At 42.3% G+C, this 15592-nt stretch overlaps 1 protein-coding gene across 4 annotated transcripts in view; it reads left to right on the top strand.

Moving 5' to 3' along the window:
* Positions 1-15592, top strand: part of LOC118391260 (THO complex subunit 2-like) — a 77132-nt gene that overhangs the window by 20779 nt on the left and 40761 nt on the right. For all 4 annotated transcript variants that reach the window (XR_004827100.2, XR_004827099.2, XM_035782473.2 and 1 more), the window contains exons 14-15: positions 658-788; positions 1082-1183. Coding sequence is in view for 2 of the 4 variants with exons in the window: in XM_035782473.2 (XP_035638366.1) it covers positions 658-788; positions 1082-1183 (233 nt within the window). In the remaining 2 variants the exon portion in view is untranslated. The remainder of the gene's footprint in view (positions 1-657; positions 789-1081; positions 1184-15592) is intronic.

Here is a 15592-nt window from a genome sequence, read left to right as displayed (position 1 = left end):
TGCAAATGAATCTATAGATTGATAATCATGACCAGTCAAATGTATTTTCAGCAGCTAACAGATTTTAAATCTTAACCGTTAATATCCCTAATCAGGATGGATAGATGATGAGTAAAATAAAGAACAGATTAGCAGCTGTGTGTGAGAGCGCGTGGATTTGTCTGGGTTTTGTGTGAGTGTGCATAGAGCAGTGCAAGATGGGGTCAGTACAGATAGTCCAGGTATCCATTTAATAAAACATTAATCAGTCTTATGGCTTGAGGGTAGAAGCTGTCTCGGAGCCTGTTAATCCAACCGTTTGCCAGACGTGGCTTGGGTGGCTGGAGTCTTGGGCAATTATTTGGGGCATCTTCTGACACCACCCGATATAGAGGTCCTGGATGGCACTGAGCTCGGCCCCCTTGATATACTGAGCTGTCTGCACAACTCGCTGTAGAACTTTGCGGTCGAGTGCGGTGCATTTTCCATACCAAGCTGTGTCAAGATTCTTTGATGCAGCTGTAGAACTTTTAGAGGATCCGAGGGCCTTTTCAAAAAAAATGTATTATTTTTTGGTCCTCCCAAGGGGGAGAGGTGATCTTTGTCCATATAATTTTGTAATTATCCACTCACTGTGGTCTGTACTCTGGTGGTTGATGCGCTCCTGTTCCCTCCTAGGACACATTGCTGAGTTGTTTCCTGAGCATTGCAGACCAGGTGCTGCTGCCCTCGCTCTCTCTCATGGAGTGTAACGCCTGCATGTCAGAGGAGCTGTGGGGCCTCTTCAAACTCTTCCCCTACCAGCACAGGTGAGAGACACACACACACACACACACACACACACACACACACACACGATCATAGTGGTGTCCTTTTAGACTAGAACTGACATGTTTGGCCATCAATTTTGAATCCATCCAATGGAGATAGCAACGCCCACACAGAGACTGGAGTATGTGGGTTTATGAAACTTGTTCTATTCTCCGACCCTGTTGTGTTCTGTTGGTATTTCAAGGTCCTAATTCCAGGCTGGTCCTGGTGTATGTATTATTAAATATGTCACTGTTAACCCACTCACCTGTGTGCTACCTGTGGTCGTCAGGTACCGGCTATACGGGCAGTGGAAGAATGAGACCTACACAAGCCACCCACTTCTGGTCAAGGTCAAAGCTCAGACTGTGGACAGAGCCAAATACATCATGAAGTAAGTCACGTTGCTACGCAGGCCTGGAATTTCTTGATTTTTAGGGGCAAGGCCATTTGCCTGTCAAGAGGTGCTCAATCTGCCAGGGCACCAAGGCCATCAACCAAAATAGTCAATTTAAATTAATTTGAAAACCAAAAAACAGTAGCTCTTCTGTTAAGAAAACAACACGATTAGCCTACATGTCAAAGTGTAGGTTATAGACTATGCACATTTGCTACAGGCTCTAGTGTCCACACCGATGCTGACATGAGGTTGGCACCAGAAAATGTCAACTTTCTTTAATGAGACTTTTAATTATACAGTTCATTTGGAAAGTATCAAGACCCCATTTTGTCCACGTTTTGTTACGTTAGTCTTATTCTACAATTGATTAAACCTACACACAATTCCCCATAATGACAAAGCAAAAAAAACAAAAATTTTGCTAATTTATTTAAAAAACGAATCACATTTGTCTCACCACCTGTATTCAGATATATGTAGCAAAATGTGAAATGGTGTTTTTTTTAACGTTGGATAAAAGTAGACTGAGCTTCAAATTGGTATATCATACACTGCATTTCAAATCCAAATCAAATTTATTTATATAGCCCTTCGTACATCAGCTGATATCTCAAAGTGCTGTACAGAAACCCAGCCTAAAACCCCAGACAGCAAGCAATGCAGGTGTAGAAGCACGGTGGCTAGGAAAACTCCCTAGAAAGGCCAAAACCTAGGAAGAAACCTAGAGAGGAACCAGGCTATGTGGGGTGGCCAGTCCTCTTCTGTTATAATCTCCACCCGGCACAGCCAGAACATGGCCAAGATGTTCAAATGTTCATAAATGACCAGCATGGTCAAATAATAATTATAGAACAGAACAGTTGAGTCATCATGCCAGGTAGTCCTGAGGCAAGGTCCTAGGGCTCAGGTCCTCCGAGAGAGAAAGAAAGAGAAAATTAGAGAGAGCATACTTAAATTAACACAGGACACCGGATAGGACAGGAGAAGTACTCCAGATATACCAAACTGACCCTAGCCCCCTGACACAAACTACTGCAGCATAAATACTGGAGGCTGAGATGGGAGCGGTCAGGAGACACTGTGGCCCCATCCGACGATACCCCCGGACAGGGCCAAATAGGAAGGCACACCCCACACACTTTGCCAAAGCACAGCCCCCACACCACTAGAGGGATATCTTCAACCACCAACTTATCATCCTGAGACAAGGCCGAGTACAGCCCACGAAGATCTCCTCCACGGCACAACCCAGGGTGGGGCGCCAACCCAGACAGGAAGATCACATCAGTGACTCAACCCACTCAAGTGACGCATCCCTCCTAGGGACGGCATGAAAGAGCACCAGTAAGCCAGTGACTCAGCCCCCGTAATAGGGTTAGAGGCAGAGAATCCCAGTGGAAAGAGGGGAACTGGCCAGGCAGAGACCGCAAGGGCGGTTCGTTGCTCCAGAGCCTTTCCGTTCAACTTCCCACTCCTGGGCCAGACTACACTCAATCATATGACTCACTGAAGAGATTAGTTTTCAGTAAAGACTTAAAGGTTGAGACCGAGTTTGCGTCTCTCACATGGGTAGGCAGACCATTCCATAAAAATGGAGCTCTATAGGAGAAAGCCCTGCTTCCAGCTGTTTGCTTAGAAATTCTAGGGACAATTAGGAGGCCTGCGTCTTGTGACCATAGCGTACGTGTAGGTATGTACGGCAGGACCAAATCAGAGAGATGGGTAGGAGCAAGCCCATGTAATGCTTTGTAGGTTAGCAGTAAAACCTTGAAATCAACCCTTGCCTTGACAGGAAGCCAGTGTAGAGAGGCTAGCACTGGAGTAATATGATCACATTTTGTGGTTCTAGTCAGGATTCTAGCAGCCGTATTTAGCACTAACTGAAGTTTATTTAGTCCTTTATCCGGGTAGCCGGAAAGTAGAGCATTGCAGTAGTCTAACCTAGAAGTGACAAAAGCATGGATTAATTTTTCTGCATCATTTTTGGACAGAAAGTTTCTGATTTTTGCAATGTTGCGTAGATGGAAAAAAGCTATCCTTGATATGTTCTTCAAGAGAGAGATCAGGGTCCAGAGTAACGCCGAGATCCTTCAGTTTTATTTGAGACGACTGTACAACCATTAAGATTAATTGTCAGATTCAACAGAAGATCTCTTTGTTTCTTGGGACCTAGAACAAGCATCTCTGTTTTGTCCGAGTTTAATAGTAGAAAGTTTGCGGCCATCCACTTCCTTATGTCTGAAACACATGCTTCTAGTGAGGGCAATTTTGGGGCTTCACCATGTTTCATTGAAATGTACAGCTGTGTGTCATCCGCATAGCAGTGAAAGTTAACATTATGCTTTCGAATGACATCCCCAAGAGGTAAAATATATAGTGAAAACAATAGTGGTCCTAAAATGGAACCTTGAGGAACACCGAAATTTACAGTTGATTTGTCAGAGGGCAAACCATTCACAGAGACAAACCCAAATCTTTCCGACAGATAAGATCTAAACCAGGCCAGAACTTGTTCGTGTAGACCAATTTGGGTTTCCAATCTCTCCAAAAGAATGTGGTGATCAATGGTATCAAAAGCAGCACTATGGTCTAGGAGTACGAGGACAGGTGCAGAGCCTCGGTCTGATGCCATTAACCTGTTAGTCCTATAGGGGCAGTATTTCATTTTTGGATAAAAAGACGTGCCCGTTTTTAGCGCAATATTTTGTCACGAAAAGATGCTCGACTATGCTTGGAATTGATAGTTTTGGAAAGAAGACACTCTGACGTTTCCAGAACTGCAAAGATTTTCACTGTGAGTGCCATAGAACAAAATCTACAGGCAAAACCAAGATGTTTGAGCGACCAGGAAATCAACAGGATTTCTGACGGCACGTTTTCCATGATCGCCTTATATGGCTGTGAATGCGACAGGAATGAACGGACACTTTCTATCGTTTCCCCCAGGTGTCTGCAACATTGTGACGTATTTGTAGGCATATCATTGGAAGATTGACCATAAGAGACTACAATTGCCAAGTGTCCCGCACGGTGTCTGCGTGGAAATTGGTGCGCAAAAGTCAGCTACCAGTATTTTTCCATCCGAATCAGAGAAGAATGCACGCTTCCAGGGACGGCATTTCAATGAAGAGATGTATGACAAAACACCTTGAGGATTGATTCAAACAACGTTTTCCATGTTTCAGTCGATATTATGGAGTTAATTCGGAAAAAAGCTTGACGTTTAGGTGACTGAATTTTCGGTTAGTTTCGGTAGCCAAATGCATAGTAACAAAACGGAACGTTGTGTCCTACACAAGCATCTTTCAGGAAAAACTGGACATCTGCTATGTAACTGAGAGTCTCCTCATTGAAACATCTGAAGTTCTTCAAAGGTAAATTATTTTATTTGATCCCTTTGCTGGTTTTTGTGAATATGTTGCGTGCTAAATGCTAACGCTAAATGCTAAGCTAGCTATCACCACTCTTACACAAATTATTGATTTTCTCTGGTTCTAAAGCATATTTTGAAAATCTGAGACGACAGGATTGTTAAGAAAAGGATAAGCTTGAGAGCAGGCATATTTATTTAATTTCATTTGCGATTTTTAGAAATCGCTAACGTTGCGTTATGGTAATGAGCTTGAGGCTATGATTACGCGACCGCATGCGGTGTGGGTCGGCCTAAGAGGTTAAAAGGTAATTTACCACCTTCACAAGTGCAGTCTCCGTGGTATGATGTGGTCTAAAACCAGACTGAAGCATTTCAAATACATTGTTTGTCTTCAGGAAGGCAGTGAGTTGCTGCGCAACAGCCTTTTCTAAAAATTTGAGAGGAATGGAAGATTAGGCCGATAGTTTTTTAAATAATTTCTGGGTCAAGGTTTGGCTTTTTCAAGAGAGGCTTTATTACTGCCACTTTTAGTGAGTTTGGTACACATCCTGTGGATCGAGAGACGTTTATTATGTTCAACATAGAAGGGCCAAGCACAGGAAGCAGCTCTTTCAGTAATTTAGTTGGAATAGGGTCCAGTATGCAGCTTGAAGGTTTAGAGGCCATGATTATTTTCATCATTGTGTCAAGAGATCTAGTACTAAAACACTTGAGTGTCTCTCTTGATCCTAGGTCCTGGCAGAGTTGTGCAGACTCAGGACAACTGAGCTTTGAAGGAATACGCAGATTTAAAGAGGAGTCCTAAATTTGCTTTCTAATAATCATGATCTTTTCCTCAAAGAAGTTCATGAATTTATTACTGCTGAAGTGAAAGCCATCCTCTCTTGGGGAATGCTGCTTTTTAGTTAGTTTTGCGACAGTATTAAAAAGGAATTTCGGATTGTTCTTTTCCTCAATTAATTTGGAAAAATAGGATGATCGAGCAGCAGTAAGGGCTCTTCGATACTGCACGGTACTGTCTTTCCAAGCTAGTCGGAACACTTCCAGTTTGGTGTGGCGCCATTTCCGTTCCAATTTTCTGGACACTTGCTTCAGAGCTTGGGTATTTTCTGTATACCAGGGAGCTAGTTTCTTATGAGAAATGTTTTTAGGGGTGCAACTGCATCTAGGGTATTGCGCAAGGTTAAATTGAGTTCCTCAGTTAGGTGGTTAACTGATTTTTGTCCTCTGGCGTCCTTGGGTAGACAGGAGTCTGGAAGGACATCAAGGAATCTTTGTGTTGTCTTTTGAATTTATGACTTTTGATGTTCCTTGGTTGGGGTCTGAGCAGATTGTTTGTTGCAATTGCAAATTTAATAAAATGGTAGTCCGATAGTCCAGGATTATGAGGAAAAACATTAAGATCCACAACATTTATTCCATGGGACAAAACTAGGTCCAGAGTATGACTGACAGCGAGAAGGTCCAGAGACATGTTGGACAAAACCCACTGAGTCGATGATGGCTCCGAAATCCTTTTGGAGTGGGTCTGTGGACTTTTCCAAGTGAATATTAGTCACCAAAGATTAGAATATTGTCTGCTATGACTACAAGGTCCGATAGAAATTCAGGGAACTCAATGAGGAATGCTGTATATGGCCCAGGAGGCCTGTAAACAGTAGCTATAAAAAGTGATTGAGTAGGCTGCATAGATTTCATGACTAGAAGCTCAAAAGACGAAAATGTCTTTTTTTTTTTTTTTTTTTTGTAAATTGAAATTTGCTATCGGAAATGTTAGCAATGCCTTTATGGGATGCACGGGGGATATGGTCACTAGTGTAGCCAGGAGGTGAGGCCTCATTTAACACAGTAAATTCATCAGGCTTAAGCCATGTTTCAGTCAGGCCAATCACATCAAGATTATGATCAGTGATTAGTTCATTGACTATAATTGCCTTTGAAGTAAGGGATCTAACATTAAGTAGCCCTATTTTGAGATGTGAGGTATCACGATCTCTTTCAATAATGACAGGAATGGAAGGGGTCTTTATCCTAGTAAGATTGCTAAGGCAAACACCGCCATGTTTAGTTTTGCCCAACCTTTGAGGCACAGACTGTGCTAGTGGCAGACTCCAATGCTGGCAGGCTGGCCAACAGACTGCTGCCTGGCCTGCACTCTGTTTCATTGTGGAGCTAGAGGAGTTAGAGCCCTGTCTATGTTGGTAAATAAGATGAGAGCACCCCTCCAGCTAGGATGGATTCCGTCACTCCTCAGCAGGTCAGGCTTTGTCCTGTTTGTGGGTGAGTCCCAGAAAGAGGGCCAATTATCTACAAATTCTATCTTTTGGGAGGGGCAGAAAACAGTTTTCAACCAGCGATTGAGTTGTGAGACTCTGCTGTAGAGCTCATCACGCCCTCTAACTGGGAGGGGGCCATAGACAATTACTTGATGCCGACATCTTTCTAGCTGATTTACACACTGAAGCTATGTTGCGCTTGGTGATCTCTGACTGTTTCATCCTAACATCGTTGGTGCCGACATGGATAACAATATCTCTATACTCTCGCCAGTTTTAGCTTTAGCCAACACCATCTTCATATTAGCCTTAACGTCGGTAGCCTTGCCCCCTGGTAAACGGTGTATGATCGCTGGATGATTTGTTTTAAGTCTAATACTGCGATTAACCTCTTGATCTTAGCCATCCCGGATCCGGGATTGTGACTACACCCTCAGGCTCATTACCATAACGCAACGTTAACGATTTCTAAAAATCGCAAATGAAATTAAATAAATATGCCTGTTTTCAAGCTTAGCCTTTTCTTAACAACACTGTCATCTCAGATTTTCAAATTATGCTTTTGAACCATAGAAAATCAATAATTTGTGTAAGAGTATTGATAGCTAGCATACCATTTAGCGTAGCATTTAGCACGCAACATTTTCACAACCAGAAAAGCAATCAAATAAAATAATTTACCTTTGAATGTTTTCAATGAGGAGACTCAGTTACATAGCAGATGTCCAGTTTTTCCTGAAAGATTCTTTGTGTAGGACAAATCGCTCCGTTTTGTACATCACATTTGGCTACCGAAACGAACCGAAAATTCAGTGACCAAAACGTCCAACTTTTTTCCGAATTAACGCCATAATATCGACCGAAACATGGCAAACGTTGTTTGAATCAATCCTCAAGGTGTTTTGTCACATATCTCTTCATTGATATGCCGTTCGTAGAAGCATGCTTTCGTCTCAGAATCCCATGGGAAAATGCCAGCAGCTGTGTTTTGCGCACCAATTTCCACGCAGGACACCGTGCGGACACTTGGCAAATGTAGTCTCTTATGGCCAATCTTCCAATGATATGCCTGCAAATACGTCACATTGCTGGAGACCCCTTGGGGAAACGATAGAAAGGGCAGGCTCACTCCTGTCGCATTCACAGCCATGTAAGGAGATAATGAAAAACAGAGCCTCAGAAATCCTGTTCATTTCCTGGTTGCAGTTTCATCTTGGTTTTGCCTGAAGCTTCTGTTCTAAGGCACTCACAGTGAATATCTTTGCAGTTCTGTAAACGTCAGAGTGTTTTCTTTCCAAAGCTATCAATTCCATGCCTAGTCGAGCATCTTTTTGTGACAAAATATTGCGCTTAAAATGGGCACGCCTTTTTATCCAAAAATGAAATACTGCCCCTAGAGTATGGAGAGGTTTTAATGGAGTCGCCAATGTCTAGAGTTTTCAATTTGTCAGAGCTAATGGTGGGAAGCTTCGGCGTCTCAGACCCCGTAACGGGAGGAGTAGAGACGAGAAGGCTCGGCCTCTGACTCCGACTCTTTGCTTAATGGGTAAAACCGGTTTAAAGTTTCTGTCGGCTGAATAAGCGACACAGGTTGAGCATTCCTACAGCATTTCCCTCCAGAAACCTTGAGAAAGTTGTCTGGCTGCGGGGACCGTGCGAGTGGATTTATACTAACGTTACTATATGTACTTAGTGGTGGCACAGACGCTGTTTCATCCTTTCCTACACTGAAATTACCCTTGCCTAACAATTGCGTCTGAAGCTGGACTTGTAGCACAGCTATCCTCGCCGTAATGCGATCGTTCTCCTGTATATTATGAGTACAGCGACTGCAATTAGAAGGCATCATGTTAATGTTACTACTTAGCTTCGGCTGTTGGAGGTCCTGACGAACCATGTCCAGATAAAGTGTCCGGAGTGAAATAGTTGAATGAAAAAAAAGTTGAGGGAAAAAACTAAAATGTAAACGGTAATTAAAAAGTAAAAACCGTGAAGTTGTCAGGTAGCAAAGCAAGGTTGGCAACAAAATGCACAGCAACACGTAAACAAGTCTGCAAGTTGTGACACCAGTGTTGCTCTGCTGGACTTGAGGTCTTCAGTGGATGGAGGGAACAGGTTCACAGCAGGTGTAGCAATATCTCCATCTGTAGAACGTAGTCAACGGATGGGATGAAAACAAAACACAATTGATAACAGTTTAGAATACAGTACATGTAGCATTTCAGGAACAATGGGAAGGTAATTCTGCTTTTAAAGTTGATTAACTTGTAAGCTCACTTTTGAGAAAATCGCCTTTGAATGATTTGGTGTCTTGTGAAGAGCTCTTAGTCTCCACCCGTTCTGCATCATTCACAATTTCTTAAACTTTAGCCCCACCCATCTCGTTTCACTCTCAGAGCGCACACTTGACGCTCTGACAATGGTTTGTTTACCTCTGGATAACATGAAAACAGCCTATAACTAGCTCTGCTGGCAACAATTTCATTACTCTTTTTTTGCAGATATTTACTGACACCTGCCACGTACATGCATCACGTAACGTTAGCTAACGAGCCAGCCAGCTAATGTTAGCTAGATAAACAACAATGAACAAAGTGCTAACAATGCCTAACATTCAGCTCGAACTAGAGAAGTAAACAGCTCTGGGAAACGAAGAATAACGTCCGCTATGGAGCCAGCCAGCTAAAGTTAGCTAGCTAGTTAACAGTACACTTTAGCTTGAAATGAAACCACTTTGTCAAAATTAGAAACATGTAATATCTGAAAATGTAGCTAGCTATCTTACTTGTTTACATCATCATGTATGTTGGATGCTTCTACATGTCAGGAATGCCATACCACGGTTGCCCTTAGTTTGAAGATGTAATCCAGAGCTATCATACTCCAGTTCCACTGATTTCAAAACTTGATCCTCCAGAAAGTGGAGAGCAACACAATATATTTTTTTTAAAGCAGCGTTCGACAGGACTACCAAAACAGACTGACGAGCTCAAAAAGACAGCAGCCTTCAATATGTCAGACCAATCCTCTCTCCTCTCTCGGTATGTCCAGCCCACTCATTATCTCAGCCAATTATGGTTATCTTCTGTGGCTTGACCAACAAGGCTCGAAATGTAACAATTGTTTTCGTATTTACAGATGGCACACAAGTTTGTTATTGAGGCACATGAAAGGTCACATGTTTGAGAAGGCATGTTTGAAAATATCTTTTGCATTGAAACGGCTCTCCTGTGAAGTCATGACTTGCGACATATGCCTAGTTTCCTGAATCCGGTCACATTTACATAAGTATTCAGACCTTATACTCAATACTTTGTTGAAGCACCTTTTGGCAGAGATTACAACCTTGTGCCTTCTTGGGTATTACGCTACAAGCTTGGCAGCCTATATTTTGGGAGTTTGTCCTATTATTTTCTGCAGATCCTCTCAAGTTCTATCAGGTTGTATGGGGAGTGTCTCTGCACCGCTATTTTCAGGTCCCTCCAGAGATGTTCATCATCGGGTTTAAGTCTGCGCTCTTGCTGAGCCAGTCAAGGACATTCAAAGACTTGTCCTGAAGCCACTTGTGCGTTGTCTTGGGAGTGTGCTCAGGGTTGTTGTCCTGATGGGTCGAAGGTTCACCTTCCAGTCTGAGGTCCTGAGCACTCTGGAGCAGGTTTTCAGCTCTGCACTTTGCTCTGTTTATCTTTCCCTCGATCCTGACTAGTCTCCCTGCCACTGAAAAACATCCCCCTCAGATGTTCAAAAGCTCATATCAGCCCAAGAGCCTAATGCTTCTTAGTTCTTTGAGATTTTGTCTAGATAACAATCTCTCCGCAGAAGCGACAGTTCCAGGAATGGTCAAAAAAAGCTTGATTTGCCGTATCAGGGGAAACTGCGGGGAGTGGTGTTGCAGAACTGCTGTATTTGAATCATATTTAATTGGGCTTTTAATTCTCCTTAATTGCTGGCCTCAAAACGTTAAAGATTATAACTGTATAGGAGGCTCTGGGGACAGGTCGTCGATACTGGATAACCAATTTGCATTTGCCAGTTTATTTGCCATCGTCTTTAGCGGGGAACAATTCTTGAGGGCCTGAAAAAATTAATTGTGTTTCCTTCATACTGGTGAACCAGCATTTTAAGTTGTGTGGTTGCAGTATCAACAGTTCCTTATCTCTGGTATATCTTGGCATCATCATCATATAATGCACAATTTCTCAGGAAAGACTGTCTGGATTGGCAATACTCAGTATAGAAAACTGTCGGGCCCATAACCTGGACCTACAGGCCATGGTGGAAACATTTACACACAAAAAATGACTTCTGGAGACCAGGGGAGCCTCTCAAGTTGGATTTAATTCATACTGAACAAAATATGAATGCAGCATGCAACCATGTCAAAGATTTGACTGAGTTATCATTCATATAAGGAAATCAGTCAATTTAAATGAATTCATTAGGCCCTAATCTATGTATTTCACATGACTGGGCTTATGGATATGCATCTGTTGGTCACATATACAGTTGAAGTCAGAAGTTTACATTAGAGGTCGACCGATTAATCGGAATGGCCGATTTAATTAGTCGCCGATTCCAAGTTTTCATAACAATCGGAAATCGGTATTTTTGGGCGCCGATTTTGCCGTAAAAATAAATTAAAACTTTTAAAACTTTTTTTTTAACTGGGCAAGTCCGTTACCTCACCGTTCCAAGGCCGCCATTGAAAACAAGAATCTGTTAACTGCCTTGTTCAGGGGCAGAACGACAGATTTTCACCTTGTCAGCTCGGGGGATCCAATCATGCAAACTTAAAGTTAAATAGTCCAACGCTATAACCACCTGCCTCTCGTTGCACTCCACAAGGAGACTGCCTGTTACGCGAATGCAGTAGAAGCCAAGTTAAGTTGCTAGCTAGCATTAAACTTATCTTATAAAAAACAATCAATCAATCATAATCACTAGTTATAACTACACATGGTTGATGGCTAGTTTATCTAGCGTGTCCTGCGTTGTATATAATCGATGCAACGCTGGGGGATGATTTAACTAAAGCACAATCGTTGGACGACTGTACCTAACCATAAACACCAATGCCTTTCTTAAAATCAATACACAGAAGTATATATTTTTAAACCTGCATATTTAGCTAAAAGCAATCCAGGATAGCAGGTAATATTAACCAGGTGAAATTGTGTCACTTCTCTTGCGTTCATGGCACGCAGAGTCAGGGTATATGCAACAGTTTGGGCATTGTGAACTAATTTGCCAGAATTTTACGTAATTATGACAACATTGAAGTTTGTGCAATGTAACAAGAATATTTAGACTTAAGGATGCCACCCGTTAGATAAAATACCGAACGGTTCCATATTTCACTGAAAGAATAAACGTCTTGTTCTCGAGATGATAGTTTCCGGCTTCGACTATATTATAGACCTATGGCTTGTATTTCTGTGTGTTATTATGTTATAATTAAGTCTATGATTTGATAGAGGAGTCTGACTGAGCGGTGGTAGGCAGCAGCAGTCTCGTAAGCATTCATTCAAACAGCATTTTTGTGCATTTTGCCAGCAGCTCTTCGCAAGCACAGTGCTGTTTATGACTAAAAGCCCATGAGCCTAATGGCTGGTGTAACCGATGTGAAATGGCTACGCTGCTTCGAGTGTGACTGTTGTCGATGTGTTCGATGTGTTCCTGGTTCGAGCCCAGGTAGGGGTGAGGAGAGTGATGAGGAGAGGGACGGAAGCTTTACTGTTACACTGGCAATACTAAAGTGCCTGTAAGAACATCCAATAGTCAAAGGTATATGAAATACAAATGCTATAGAGAGAAATAGTCCTATAAATACTATATTAACTACAACCTAAAAGGAACCACCAACTTTCATATGTTCTCATATTCTGAGCAAGGAACTTAAACGTAAGCTTTTTTACATGGCACACATTTGTACATGCCACATATTGCACTTTTACTTCTCCAACACTTTGTTTTTGCATTATTTAAGCCAAATTGAACACGTTTCATTATTTGAGGCTAAATTGATTTTATTGATGCATTATATTAAGTTAAAATAAGTGTTCATTCAGTATTGTTGTAATTGTCATTATTACAAATAAAGGCCGATTAATCGGTATTGGCCTTATTTGGTCCTCCAATAATCGGTATTGGCCTTAGTTGGTCCTCCAATAATCGGTATCGCCGTTGAAAAATCTAAAATCCTTTTAAGAATGTTAAATGTCAGAATAATAGAGTGATTTACTTCAGCTTTTCTTATTTCACATTCCCAGTGCGTCAGAAGTTTACATACACTCAATTAGTATTTGGTAGCATTGCCTTTAAATTGTTTAACTTGGGTCAAACATTTCTGGTAGCCTTCCACAAGCTTCCCACAATAAGTTGGGTGAATTTTCGCCCATTCCTCCTGGCAGAGCTGGTGTAACTGAGTCAGGTTTGTAGGCCTCCTTGCTCACACACGCTTTTTCAGTTCTGCTCACACATTTTCTATTGGATTGAGGTCAGGGCTTTGTGATGGCCACTCCACTACCTTGACTTTGTTGTTCTCAAGCTGTTTTGCCACAACTTTGGAAGTATGCTTGGGGTCATTGTCCATTTGTGACCCGGATTTAATTTCCTGATTGATGTCTTGAGATGCTTCTTCAATATATCCACATGATTTCCTTCCTCATGAAGCCATCTATTTTGTGAAGTGCACCAGTCCCTCCTGCAGCAAAGCACCCCCACAACATGATGCTGCCATCCATGTGCTTCACAGCCTCCCCCTTTTTCCTCCAAACAGAACGATGGTCATTATGGCCAAACAGTTCTATTTTTGTTTCATCAGACCAGAGGACATTAATCCAAAAAGTACGATCTTTGTCCCCATTTGCAGTTGCAAATCACATGGCTTTTTTATGGTGGTTTTGGAGCCGTGGCTTCTTCCTTGCTGAGCGGCCTTTCAGGTTATGTGGATATGGATATTTTTGTACCCGTTTCCTCCAGCATCTTCACAAGGTCCTTTGCTATTGTTCTGGGATTGATTTGCACTCTTTGCACCAAAGTACGTTCATCTCTAGGAGACAGAACGTGTCTCCTTCCTGAGCGGTATGACTGCTGCATGGTCCCATGGTGTTTATACTTGCGTACTATTGTTTGTACAGATGAACGTGGTACCTTCAGGAGTTTGTAAATTGCTTCCACAAGTCTGGTTCATCCTTGAAGGTCTACAAAAAATATTCTGAGGTCTTTACTGATTTATTTTTCTCCATGATATCAAGCAAAGAGGCACTGAGTTTTGAAGGTAGGCCTTGAAATACATCCATAGGTACACCTCCAAATGACTCAGGAGCTTCTAAATCCATGACATCCCTTTCTGGAATTTTCCAAGCTGTTTAAAGGCACAGTCAACTTCTGACCCACTGTAATTGTGATACAGTGAAATAATAATCTCTGTAAACAATTGTTGGAAAAATTACTTGCACAAAGTAGATGTCCTTACCGACTTGCCAAAACTATAGTTTGTTTACAAGAAATGTTGTGGAGTGGTTGAAAATCAGTTTTAATGTCTCCAACCTAGGTATATGTAAACTTCTGACTTCAACTGTATACAGTCGTGGCCAAAAGTTTTGAATGACACATATTAATTTCCGCAAAGTTTTCTGCTTCAGTGTCTTTAGATATTTTTGTCAGATGTTACTATGGAATACTGAAGTATAATTTAAAGAATTTCATAAGTGTCAAAGGCACTTTATTGACAATTACATGAAGTTGATGCAAAGAGTCTCTATTTGACCCTTCTTTTTCAAGACCTCTGCAATCCTCCCTGGCATGCTGTCAATTATCTTCTGGGCCACATCCTGACTGATGGAAGCTCATGCTTACATAATCAATATTTGGGAGTTTGTCAGAATTTGTGGGTGTTTTTTTTGTCCACCTGCCTCTTGAGGATTGACCACATGTTCTCAATGGGATTAAGGTCTGGGGAGTTTCCTGGCCATGGACCCAACATATAGATGTTTTGTTCCCCAACCCACTTAGTTATCACTTTTGCCGTATGGCAAGGTGCTCCATCATGCTGGAACAGGCATTGTTTGTCACCAAACTGTTCCTGGATGGTTGGGAGAAGTTGCTCTCGGAGGATGTGTTGGTACCATTCTTTAAAAGTAACTTCCTCACCATTTTAGATAAGCATGCTCCGTTCAAAAAATGCAGAACCAAGAACAGATACAGCCCTTGGTTCACTCCAGACCTGACTGCCCTCGACCAGCACAAAAACATCCTGTGGCGGACTGCAATAGCATCGAATAGCCCCCGTGATATGCAACTGTTCAGGGAAGTCAGGAACCAATACACGCAGTCAGTCAGGAAAGCTAAGGCCAGCTTCTTCAGGCAGAAGTTTGCATCCTGTAGCTCCAACTCCAAAAAGTTCTGGGACACTGTGAAGTCCATGGAGAACAAGAGCACCTCCTCCCAGCTGCCCACTGCACTGAGGCTAGGAAACATGGTCTCCACCGATAAATCCATGATTATCGAAAACTTCAATAAGCACTTCTCAACGGCTGGCCATGCCTTCCGCCTGGCTACTCCGACCTCGGCCAACAGCTCCGCCCCCCGTAGTTCCTCACCCAAGCCTCTCCAGGTTCTCCTTTACCCAAATCCAGATAGCAGATGTTCTGAAAGAGCTGCAAAACCTGGACCCGTACAAATCAGCTGGGCTTGACAATCTGGACCCGCTATTTCTGAAACTATCTGCCGCCATTGTCGCAACCCCTATTA

Source organism: Oncorhynchus keta, chromosome 12 (assembly GCF_023373465.1).
Source record: "Oncorhynchus keta strain PuntledgeMale-10-30-2019 chromosome 12, Oket_V2, whole genome shotgun sequence".
NCBI lineage: Eukaryota > Metazoa > Chordata > Actinopteri > Salmoniformes > Salmonidae > Oncorhynchus > Oncorhynchus keta.
Note: the sequence above shows the minus strand (reverse complement) of the source record. Positions and strands in the feature narration are given on the sequence as shown.